The 12,873-nt window shown below is 40.1% G+C and overlaps 1 protein-coding gene across 2 annotated transcripts in view; it reads left to right on the top strand.

Annotated features, from left to right (window-relative positions):
• The window catches only part of LOC128638532 (Golgi integral membrane protein 4), a 465,870-nt gene that overhangs the window by 299,604 nt on the left and 153,393 nt on the right, over positions 1 to 12,873 (top strand). For both annotated transcript variants that reach the window (XM_053690536.1, XM_053690535.1), the window contains one exon: positions 5,296 to 5,444. In XM_053690536.1, coding sequence (XP_053546511.1) covers positions 5,296 to 5,444 — 149 coding nt within the window. The remainder of the gene's footprint in view (positions 1 to 5,295; positions 5,445 to 12,873) is intronic.

Genomic DNA, 12,873 nt, shown 5'->3' with positions numbered 1-12,873 from the left:
TTGCAGTTTCAGGGAGGTTTTGGCATCCAGTATTTCGGGTCCTTGGTCTTCTTCATTCACTTATCATGGACTTCAACAGGAAACCATGTCTTCCTCATTTGATGTTTACACCACTCCCAGAAGATTCTGAAAAATGAAAAGCCATTCAGGAGTTTGTCAGCAAGCTTCTAGACAAAGAGGTTAGTCAAGAGATTCCTGTTCAAGTGCAGAACAGGATAATTTACTCACCACTCTTTCTGGTAAAGAAGAAAGATGGGTCTTGGAGGCCTGTTCTAGATGTTCAGGTTCTATACACTTAACTGAAGATTCAGAGTTTCAAGATGGAGTCTTTTTTTTCTCAGTCATCAATCTTATTCCTCCAAAGGCTTATCTTCTCTCAGTAGATCTCAAAGATGCATATTTTGATGTACCTATTGCCAGAAAGTTCCTGGGTTTTTCAGTTGGAAACCATCACTTCCAATTTACAGCCTTTGTAATTTCTACCACTCCAAGGGTATTGACAAAGGTGCTGGTTCCACTCATGGCAGAGTTACGTGCCAAGGAGTATTCATCATTCACTACTTGTACAATATCCTTCTTTTGGCAGACTCATTGGAACAAGCTTATCATTACAGAGAAATCCTTACTTCCAGATCATTGATGGCTTATACATTTCTAAAAAAAGTAATCTTGTCCCAAGAGCTGGTTTTCCTGAGTGCTAACTTCAACACTCGGAGGGGAATTGTCTCACTTCCAGAAGATCGTGTTAAGTCTTTAAGAAAGTATTTCCTAAATTATTTTTGTCGGACAGCTTACTGCCCATCAGTGAATGAGGTTTCTAGGACATATGGCTTCTGACATTCACATGGTAAAATAAGCAAGGTGGACGATAAGCTTATTTCAAATTCACTTTCTGCAGGAATTTAAGAGGTGCAGCAGTCTCTCTCATCAGATTCCCTTTCTGGTAAGCTTAAAGAGACACTGAACCCAATTTTTTTTTCTTTCATGATTCAGATAGAGCATGCAATTTTAAGCAACTTTCCAATTTACTCATATTATCAAATTTTCTTCATTCTCTTGTTATCTTTATTTGAAATGCAAAAATGTATGTTTAGATGCCGGCCCTTGTTTGGTGAACAACCTGGGTTGTTCTTGCTGATTGGTGGATAAATTTATCCACCAATGAACAAGTGCTTTCCATGGTACTGAACCAAACAAATAGCTTTTTTTCAAATAAAGATAGCAAGAGAACCAAGAAAAAATGGATAATAGGAGTAAATTAGAAAGTTAATTAAATTTGCATGCTCTATCTGAATCATGAAAGAAAAAAATTGGGGTTCAGTTTCCCTTTAAGGAAATCTCTCCATTGGAGGCTACAGATCTGGAATCTTTCCAGGGGCCTTCTCCTTCAGTAACTGGATTGATTTCTTGTTCAGATGAATGCCAGCAAATCCAGTGTGGGTGTTTGTTGCCAGAGCAAGTTTGCCTAGTGGAGATTGAGAAAGTAGGTTCAGTGTCTTACTTTGAATGTGTTGGAGATCATGGCAGTTATTCAGGCATTGCTTGCTTTCTAGAAATTTCTAAGGGGAAAGGCTGTCAAGATTTTATCCAACAACAGGACAACTACTGCTTATATCCAATATCAGGGTGGAATAAGAAGTCAGACTGCTCTAAGGGAGGTGTCACCAATCTTCAGTTGGGCTCAGCATCACATCCAGCTTTTTTCTGCAGTACATGTTACAGCAGAAAATGTCAGAGCAGATTTTTTTGAACAGAAGACAAGTCTCTGCCTTGGAATGGCAGCTAAACAGGTGTCTGCTTCAGATAATTGTCAAAAGATGGGATCTTCCAGAGGTCGACCTGATGGCATCTTTTGTGAATCATCAGCGTCCAAAGTTTTTCAGCCGCAATTCAACATCTCATGCCTTGGGGGTAGATACTCTTCTCCTGACAGGGCCATTCAGTCTCATTTATGTGTTTCCTCCATTCCCTCTTATTACTTGCCTTTTGAGAAGGATCCTAAAAGAATCCGCAACCTTCATTGTCATTCTTCACAGACCTTAGTTTCTGCAGGTTCACAGATTGGCAGTTCTTCCTCCATAGCACCTTCCGGTCTCCTGGGACATTTTGAGCCAAGGTCCAAATCCACAGCACTTTGTGTTAACAGCATGGTTGCTGAGGTCTCAAGACTTCAGCAATTAAATATTTTGCCTCATGTCATTCAGATCCTTCTTTAAGCCCGGAAGGGTTCAACTAGGACCTATTATAGAATATGGGACTGCTTTTCATCCTAGATGATTCTGCATAATATTTCTACAGCTTCTTTGAAGATTTAACATTTGCAGATCTAACAGGTCTTAATGCAAGAACTTTGAAGGTTCAGGTGTCTGCAATTTCTTCTATTTCTGCTGTGAAATAGGCCCATATACATCCTTAGGGTTAGATCATCTATGCCATCTTGGGATCTTCCTATGGTTTTGGATGCCCTTTTGGGTTCTCGATTAGAGACCTTACAGGAGGTTTCTTTGTGGTTTCTTACACTCAAGTCTGTTTTCTTGCAACTATTACATAAGCAAGATGTGTGTCTGAATCACAAGATCTCTCAGTCAATGATTCTTTTATTATTTTTTCATCAGGACAAGGTAGTCCTTAGAAAAGTACCCAAATTCCTTCCTAAAGTGGTGTCTGATTTTTGCACAGATTGGAATATTGTGCTTCCTTCCTTTTTTCCTGGAAAGCAAGATTCTCATGGGAAACCGTTATATCACTTTGACGTGGTTCGATGTCTTTACATATATATGAAAAGAACTAAAGATTTTTATAAGACAAATTGTCTGTAATACCTAAAGGTACTTGCCAGCGTCGGGCTCCTTCAAGGTCTACCATCTCAGGCTGGATTGGGCAGACAATTTCTAGAGTTTACAGACAAAAAAGGAAACCGGTACCAGACAGCCTTAAGGCACATTCTACTAGGGCATTATTGACTTCCTGAGCTCTTGAAGCAGATGCTACACTGGAAGAGATTTGTCAGGCGCAGTTTGGAAGTCATCATACTTTTGTTTCCCATTATAAACTTGATGTCCACCATTCAGCTTCTGCTAGATTTGGTTGGAAGACTCTTTTTTTAAGTTTTGTCTCAATACATTTTGTGATTATTTTTTTTGTGCAGTATTTAAATTTTTTTTTAATTTCCCACCCTTTCTTGTTTTTACTGATTTTTACTCTTCTAGCTGGTAAGTATTACTGATGCCCATACCCTCCTAAGTAATACATACCAGGCTCCCATCATTTTGCCTGATTCACCTATTTCAGGCTGGACATCACTAGGAGGAGAAAGGGGTGGTGTATCTGAGCTACCTTTATTAGATAACTAGGGGAGTGGTCAGTTCTGTCCACACCCTTTGGGAGAAGGGGTCTCTCAGGTAAGGTAAGGATTACCCAGGGTTTGGGTGAAGATATAGAAATTGCTTATATTTTGGTTATAATTTCTAGTTTTCTGATTTTTCATCACAGTAAGGCTGTTCGTATTAGCTATTCTTTTTTTCCTAAGGTGGTATCAGCTTGGCTTAAAGCTTTAATTCACAAGGGTTATTTGGCCACGGGGAAAACACCTGGGTGCATTACTGCTCATTTCACTAGAGCAGTTGCTAATTCTTAGGCCTTTTGTAATGAGGTTTCTATTGTTCTATTGATTAGATTTTTAAGCCAGCTACTTTGTCTTCTTTACACCCTTTTTCAAAGCTTTATCGTTTTGATGTATATGGTTCTTCTGAGGCTGCCTCTTGCAGGAAAGTTCTGCGGGCCATAGTCTTCACTGTTTGTCACCCCCCCCCCCCCCTATTCACGTTCTAAATTTTGTTATCAAATTTTCTTCATTCCCTTGGTATCGTCTGTTGAAAAGTAAGGACTTAAGGTCAGGAGCGTGCACGTGTCTGGAGCACTAGATGACAGCACTATTTCCTGTCATGTAGTTTTCCAGACAACTACTTATGTATGTCTTCAACAAAGGATACCATGGGAACAAAGCAAATTTGATAATAGAAGTATTTGGAAACTTTTTTTAAATTGTATTCTCTGTCTGAATCACAAAAGAAAATATTTGGGTTTCATATTCTTTTAAGTTTAGTAGGGATTTTTATATCTATTTAAATGGATATGGGATATGTTGTAATACAAAAAAGCACTAAGCAGTAGCTTATACTTAAAAATCATTGCAATATGTATCATTCAGCAATGCATTTTAAAAGGATTTTACCTTTTAATTTATTTTGTTAAACGTCATTTATTCCGTGTCCATTTATTCCTGTCACCGCCCTACAAGGAGACTGTAGACTCTACAGGAGGGTTTATCTAGCTTGATGTCATAAAACTTCTAGTGTAACATGATCTGGTTTACTATTAAGTGAAAAGACTAAATAAACAGGGAGTTAGATTTGCCCATTCTCAGGACAGACAGAATGCAACCTAAGTTGCCAACATGTCAGCTTTCTTATCACCCCTTAGGGCTGTGGCTAAACTAAAAATTGTTTTATTTTGCAAGAAAACAAATAAGTTATTTGCTTGGTTTTTTTTTTAGGTTTTTTTTTTTACACAATTAGTTTATTTTTATGTTTACTTTGACTTAAAATATTTGTTTTTTTTTCCAAAGGAGCACTGTTTAATTTCTCTTTAACTTAGTAATAGTAATGATCTCTGAAAATGCTCTCCCCTCCCCAACACTATGTGAAATAAGGGTTTTTAGAAGACAAAGATTATTCAAGATCCCTGTATTGTTTGATACATTATACTTTATTAACAGCATGTCTACAGCTGAATGTAGAACTTCAAGTTGTATAAAGCAAGATCAGGTGCATATTAGCTGCAAAACAAAACTACACAAATTGTTCACGTACAATGAAAATATTTAACTCATTCCTCTGTATGCATGATTGTAAGTAATGCACTAAAGTTAATGTATCGCTTACATGTCCCTTTAACTGTCTTGTTTATAGTTAACATTGGCACCTATTTAATGGGTGCGCTACCTTGCTGATTTTATTCACCACCTTGCTAAATGTTTAGCCTATATTAGGCAAAAATGAGCTAATATGAAACATTTTCAATGTTTTATTAAACAAATTATCATTAAATAAATTTGTTAAATTATGCCCCCCACACAGCTATTTTATAATTAAAACAAATTATCATTAAATAAATTTGTTAAATTATGCCCCCCACACGGCTACTTCATAATGCCAAGCAGCTTGCAACATTTTCTGTGGATTTCACTGAATGTTATACTTCTTAAATCAATACCAAGAACTGTTTTCTTTTCAGGGTGGGGAGGAAGTCACAATCCTGCAGATTCAACAGCCACAACACGGTGCTATTCAGAATGACTTATCTCGTAAACAGTCAGTTGTCCAGAGGAAAGATAGTCCCACAATGAATGCTCTGAGTGTCCATGAACAGGTGCCAATTCAGAGGTGAGTGATTGAAGCCTCTTCTTAGTGATATAATCCTTTAAACGTGGAGCAGTGACTCAGAATTCCATGTTGTGCAATCCCTTTTGCTACTTGTTCTAGCATACACTGAATTGATTTCAGGTTTTACTAAGCCCTGAAAAAAATCTGCAAAAGGGATAATTGTCTTTATTTTCTAGTATTGTAAAGGTCTTGTTCATTTGATACAAATACATAATACAGCATTGCAGATAGGGGTGTAATAAACATTAACAGGAAATAAACACTGTTTCTCTTGTTAAGTGTATCCAGTCAACGGATCATCCATTACTTGTGGGATATTCTCCTTCCCAACAGGAAGTTGCAAGAGGATCACCCACAGCAGAGCTGCTATATAGCTCATCCCCTAACTGTCATAGCCAGTCATTCTCTTGCAAGCCTCAACCAAGATGGAGGTCGTAAGAGGAGTGTGGTGTTTTATACTTAGTTTATTCTTCAATCAAAAGTTTATTATTTTTAAATGGTGCCGGAGTGTACTGTTTATCTCAGGCAGTATTTAGAAGAAGAATCTGCCTGCGTTTTCTATGATCTTAGCAGAAGTAACTAAGATCCATGGCTGTTCTCACATTTTCTGAGGAGTGAGGTAACTTCAGAGAGGGAATGGCGTGCAGGTTTTCCTGCAATAAGGTATGTGCAGTTAATATTTTTCTAGGGATGGAATTTGCTAGAAAATGCTGCTGATACCGAACTAATGTAAGTAAAGCCTTAAATGCAGTGATAGCTACTGGTATCAGGCTTATTAATAGAGATACATACTCTTATAAAAATGTAATATAAAACGTTTGCTGGCATGTTTAATCGTTTTTATATGTATTTGGTGATAAAACTTATTGGGGCCTAGTTTTTTTCCACATGGCTGGCTTGAATTCTGCCTAGAAACAGTTTCCTTAGGCTTTCCACTGTTGCAATACGAGTGGGAAGGGCCTATTTTAGTGCTTTTCTGTGCAGCTAAAAATACATCCAGCTTCTTCCTGCATGTTCCAGGACTTCTCTGGAGGGCTCAAAAGGCTTCAAAGTCGTTTTTGAGGGAGGTAAAAAGCCACAGTAGAGCTGTGGCAGTTTTTGTGACTGTTTGAAAAAACAAAACAAAAAAACAAACAAAAAAAAACAAAAAACGTTTTTGTCTTTTCTTATTCAGTTTTGGGTATTAAGGGGTTAATCATCCATTTGCAAGTGGGTGCAATGCTCTTCTAACTTGTTACATACACTGTAAAAATTTCATTTGTGTAACTGCCTTTTTTCACTGTTATTTCAAATTTTGACAAAATTTGTGTTTCTTAAAGGTGCAGTAACGTTTTTTATATTGCTTGTAAACTTGTTTAAAGTGTTTTCCAAGCTTGCTAGTCTCATTGCTAGTCTGTTTAAACATGTCTGACATATAGGAAACTACTTGTTCATTATGTTTGAAAGCCATGGTGGAGCCCCATAGGAGAATGTGTACTAAATGTATTGATTTCACCTTAAACAGTAAAGATCAGTCTTTATCTATAAAAGAAATATCACCAGAAGATTCTGACGAGGGGGAAGTTATGCCGACTAACTCTCCCCACGTGTCAGACCCTTCGCCTCCCGCTCAGGGGATGCACGCTAATATGGCGCCAATTACATCAGGGACGCCCATAGCGATTACCTTACAGGACATGGCTGCAATCATGAATAATACCCTGTCAGAGGTATTATCCAGGTTGCCTGAATTAAGAGGCAAGCGCGATTGCTCTGGGGTTAGGAAAAATACAGAGCGCGCAGATGCTGTAAGGGCCATGTCTGATACTGCGTCACAATATGCAGATCATGAGGACGGAGAGCTTCAGTCTGTGGGTGACATCTCTGATTCGGGGAAACCTGATTCAGAGATTTCTAATTTTAAATTTAAGCTTGAGAACCTCTGTGACTATGCGGTACCGGTGTGTACTGATGTTTTTCCTATACCTAAAAGGCTTACAGAAATTATTAGCAAGGAGTGGGATAGACCGGGTGTGCCTTTTTCCCCACCTCCTATATTTAGAAAAATGTTTCCAATAGACGCCACTACACGGGACTTATGGCAGACGGTCCCTAAGGTGGAGGGAGCAGTTTCTACTTTAGCAAAGCGTACCACTATCCCGGTTGAGGACAGTTGTGCTTTTTCAGATCCAATGGATAAAAAATTGGAGGGTTACCTTAAGAAAATGTTTATTCAACAAGGTTTTATTTTACAGCCCCTTGCATGCATTGCGCCTGTCATGGCCGCGGCGGAATTCTGGTTTGAGGCCCTGGAAAAGGCCATCCATACAGCTCCATTGACTGAAATTATTGACAAGCTTAGAACACTTAAGCTAGCTAACTCATTTGTTTCTGATGCCATTGTTCATTTGACTAAACTAACGGCTAAGAATTCCGGATTCGCCATCCAGGCGCGTAGGGCGCTATGACTTAAATCCTGGTCAGCTGACGTGACTTCGAAGTCTAAATTCCTCAACATTCCTTTCAAGGGGCAGACCTTATTCGGGCCTGGTTTGAAGGAAATTATTGCTGACATTACTGGAGGTAAGGGTCACACCCTTCCTCAGGACAGGGCCAAAGCAAAGGCCAAACAGTCTAATTTTCGTGCCTTTCGAAATTTCAAGGCAGGTGCAGCATCAACTTCCTCCGCTTCAAAACAAGAGGGAACTTTTGCTCAATCTAAGCAGGCCTGGAAACCTAACCAGTCCTGGAACAAAGGCAAGCAGGCCAGAAAGCCTGCTGCTGCCTCTAAGACAGCATGAAGGAACGGCCCCCTATCCGGTGACGGATCTAGTAGGGGGCAGACTTTCTCTCTTCACCCAGGCGTGGACAAGAGATGTTCAGGATCCCTGGGCGTTGGAGATCATATCTCAGGGATATCTTCTGGACTTCAAAGCTTCCCCTCCACAAGGGAGATTTCATCTTTCAAGGCTATCTGCAAATCAGATAAAGAAAGAGGCATTCCTACGCTGTGTGCAAGACCTCCTAGTTATGGGAGTGATCCATCCAGTTCCGCGGACGGAACAAGGACAGGGTTTTTAGTCAAATCTGTTTGTGGTTCCCAAAAAGAGGGAACCTTCAGACCAATTTTGGATCTAAAGATCTTAAACAAATTCCTCAGAGTTCCATCATTCAAAATGGAAACTATTCGGACCATCCTACCCATGATCCAAGAAGATCAGTACATGACCACAGTGGACTTAAAGGATGCCTACCTTCACATACCGATTCACAAGGATCATCATCGGTTTCTAAGGTTTGCCTTTCTAGACAGGCATTACCAATTTGTAGCTCTTCCCTTCGGGTTGGCTACAGCCCCGAGAATCTTTACAAAGGTTCTGGGCTCACTTCTGGCGGTTCTAAGACCGCGAGGCATAGCGGTGGCTCCGTATCTAGACAACATCCTGATACAGGCGTCAAGCTTTCAAGTTGCCAAGTCTCATACAGAGATAGTTCTGGCATTTCTGAGGTCGCACGGGTGGAAAGTGAACGAGGAAAAGAGTTCTCTATCCCCACTCACAAGAGTCTCCTTCTTAGGGACTCTTATAGATTCTGTAGAAATGAAAATTTACCTGACGGAGTCCAGGTTATCAAAACTTCTAAATGCTTGCCGTGTTCTTCACTCCATTCCGCGCCCTTCGGTAGCTCAGTGTATGAAGGTAATCGGCTTAATGGTAGCGGCAATGGACATAGTGCCATTTGCGCGCCTTCATCTCACACCGCTGCAATTATGCATGCTGAGTCAGTGGAATGGGGATTACACAGATTTGTCCCCTCTGCTAAATCTGGATCAAGAGACCAGAGATTCTCTTCTCTGGTGGTTGTCTCGGGTACACCTGTCCAAGGGTATGACCTTTCGCAGGCCAGATTGGACAATTGTCACAACAGATGCCAGCCTTCTAGGTTGGGGTGCAGTCTGGAATTCCCTGAAGGCACAGGGATTGTGGACTCAGGAGGAGAAACTCCTTCCAATAAATATTCTGGAGTTAAGAGCGATATTCAATGCTCTTCTGGCTTGGCCTCAGTTAGCAACACTGAGGTTCATCAGATTTCAGTCGGACAACATCACGACTGTGGCTTACATCAACCATCAAGGGGGAACCAGGAGTTCCCTAGCGATGTTAGAAGTCTCAAAAATAATTCGCTGGGCAGAGTACCACTCTTGCCACCTGTCAGCAATCCATATCCCAGGCGTGGAGAACTGGGAGGCGGATTTTCTAAGTCGTCAGACTTTCCATCCGGGGGCGTGGGAACTCCATCCGGAGGTGTTTGCTCAGTTGATTCATCGTTGGGGCAAACCAGAGTTGGATCTCATGGCGTCTCGCCAGAACGCCAAGCTTCCTTGTTACGGATCCAGGTCCAGGGACCCAGAAGCGACGCTGATAGATGCTCTAGCAGCGCCTTGGTTCTTCAACCTGGCTTATGTGTTTCCACCGTTTCCTCTGCTCCCTCGACTGATTGCCAAAATCAAACAGGAGAGAGCATCAGTGATTCTGATAGCACCTGCGTGGCCACGCAGGACTTGGTATGCAGACCTAGTGGACATGTCATCCTTTCCACCATGGACTCTGCCTTCTGATACAAGGTCCTTTCAATCATCCAAATCTAATTTCTCTGAGACTGACTGCATGGAGATTGAACGCTTGATTCTATCAAAGCGTGGCTTCTCCGAGTCAGTCATTGATACTTTAATACAGGCACGAAAGCCTGTTACCAGGAAAATCTACCACAAGATATGGAGTAAATATCTTTATTGGTGTGAATCCAAGAATTACTCATGGAGTAAGGTTAGGATTCCTAGAATAATGTCTTTTCTCCAAGAGGGCTTGGACAAAGGATTATCAGCTAGTTCCTTAAAGGGACAGATTTCTGCTCTGTCTATTCTTTTGCACAAGCGTCTGGCAGAGGTTCCAGACGTCCAGGAATTTTGCCAGGCTTTGGTTAGAATTAAGCCTGTGTTTAAACCTGTTGCTCCCCCGTGGAGCTTAAACTTGGTTCTTAAGGTTCTTCAAGGAGTTCCGTTTGAACCCCTTCATTCCATTGATATTAAACTTTTATCTTGGAAAGTTCTGTTTTTGATGGCTATTTCCTCGGCTCGGAGAGTCTCTGAGCTATCTGCCTTACAATGTGATTCTCCTTATCTGATTTTGCATGCAGATAAGGTAGTTCTGCGTACCAAACCTGGGTTTTTACCTAAGGTGGTTTCTAACAAGAATATCAATCAAGAGATTGTTGTTCCATCGTTGTGCCCTAATCCTTCTTCAAAGAAGGAACGTCTTTTACATAATCTGGACGTAGTCCGTGCCTTGAAGTTTTACTTACAAGCTACTAAAGATTTTCGTCAAACATCTTCCCTGTTTGTCGTTTACTCTGGACAGAGGAGAGGTCAAAAAGCTTCGGCAACCTCTCTTTCCTTTTGGCTTCGGAGCGTAATACGCCTAGCCTATGAGACTGCTGGACAGCAGCCCCCTGAAAGGATTACAGCTCATTCTACTAGAGCTGTGGCTTACACCTGGGCCTTCAAAAATGAGGCCTCTGTTGAACAGATTTGCAAGGCTGCGACTTGGTCTTCGCTTCACACTTTTTCAAAATTTTACAAATTTGATACTTTTGCTTCTTTGGAGGCTGTGTTTGGGAGAAAGGTTCTTCAGGCAGTGGTTCCTTCCGCTTAATCCTGCATTGTCCCTCCCATCATCCGTGTACTTAAGCTTTGGTATTGGTATCCCACAAGTAATGGATGATCCGTGGACTGGATACACTTAACAAGAGAAAACATCATTTATGCTTACCTGATAAATTTATTTCTCTTGTAGTGTATCCAGTCCACGGCCCGCCCTGTCCTTTTAAGGCAGGTCTAAATTTTAATTAAACTACAGTCACCACTGCACCCTATGGTTTCTCCTTTCTCTGTTTGTTTTCGGTCGAATGACTGGCTATGACAGTTAGGGGAGGAGCTATATAGCAGCTCTGCTGTGGGTGATCCTCTTGCAACTTCCTGTTGGGAAGGAGAATATCCCACAAGTAATGGATGATCCGTGGACTGGATACACTACAAGAGAAATAAATTTATCAGGTAAGCATAAATTATGTTATTTTGTTAAAACAAAAACATTCACTTTATATGTGATTTTATCCAGTGTAGGGAATAGTAATCATGGTTCACCGCTGTGCCTTTTCAGATTAATAATACAACATAAGCATCTATTCCTGATCCTTATTGGCTCACCAGCCATATTCTTATTTGGTCGAGACTTATGTGTTTATCCCAACTGCTCTGAAGAACTAGAGCACTATATTTTTACAGCAGTTTGTACAGTTACCACATGATCCTTTTTAGATATTCATGTGACTGTCTTGTTCAACTTAGCTAATGCCCACCAGATAGAAACCCTTAGTAAATACAGAATAGATCACATCTCCTTTTACCATTAGTGGCTTCCCTATTGACCCTTTCCATCCTTAGTTCTGTACATCACATGATTGGCAAGACTAAGGGCCTTATACTGTCCCCTTGTTACCAGAGGTCCCACACACTGAACAGCTTCTGAAGCTCTTGCTGCCCACAGGAGTGTGTTCTGAGTGGTTGAAATGCCTTCTTTAAGGCTGGTGAGGTTTAGGGATGGGCGAATGTACTGAAAGTGTATTTTGTGTGGTAGAACAAATAGTCCTGTGGACATAAGTTTTGGACAATCGAATGTTGATAAGGAAAATCCATTAAAATGTACTACTACTTACTTTAGTTTTCGAATGTTTATAATTAAATCGAATATGCACATTGAATTTTCAAATGTAACATTCGATTTAACAAATACTATTCAGAAGTTCAATAGTTCATGTGGGTAGGGAATTTAGTAAATTGATACATAATATATACAAATATATCAATTTGAATGTTTCTATTTCAAATATTTAAAGAGAGCATTTGAAATACAAATATATAGATTCAAATTTTTCGAATTCGAATATTGCATAATTCGATTCAATTTATTACAACAATTGGAATTGAATATTACATTTAAAAAAACATTAGAAATACTATTACATTAAATGAATGTTAGAATGTTGTGCAAACATTTGAAATTCGAAACAAATGAATGTGTTAAAAATTTGTTTCATTTTTCAAATTTTGCAAAACACTCTCTTATCCCTAGGGACTTGGTTTCTTCCTGTGCTTTTTCATGGTTGGGAGTTCTGATGGATGCCACCATCTTGGATTTTGGCAAGGAAAAAACACAAAGGTGAGTGTGGATGCTTACGGAGTCATGCAGATCAAGAAGTACATGTGTTTTTGTTTAAACGTTGCCCCAACCACGAGGACCATTGTCATACATACAGCTTGTCTACTTGACACCAGAAAGAAGACAATGAATTAGTAAATTTGAACACCAAGACATAGTAGCTAGAAATCTAT

The sequence above is a fragment of the Bombina bombina genome, chromosome 8, assembly GCF_027579735.1.
Source record: "Bombina bombina isolate aBomBom1 chromosome 8, aBomBom1.pri, whole genome shotgun sequence".
In the NCBI taxonomy this organism is placed as follows: domain Eukaryota; kingdom Metazoa; phylum Chordata; class Amphibia; order Anura; family Bombinatoridae; genus Bombina; species Bombina bombina.
This window is presented reverse-complemented; position numbering and strand designations above follow the sequence as displayed.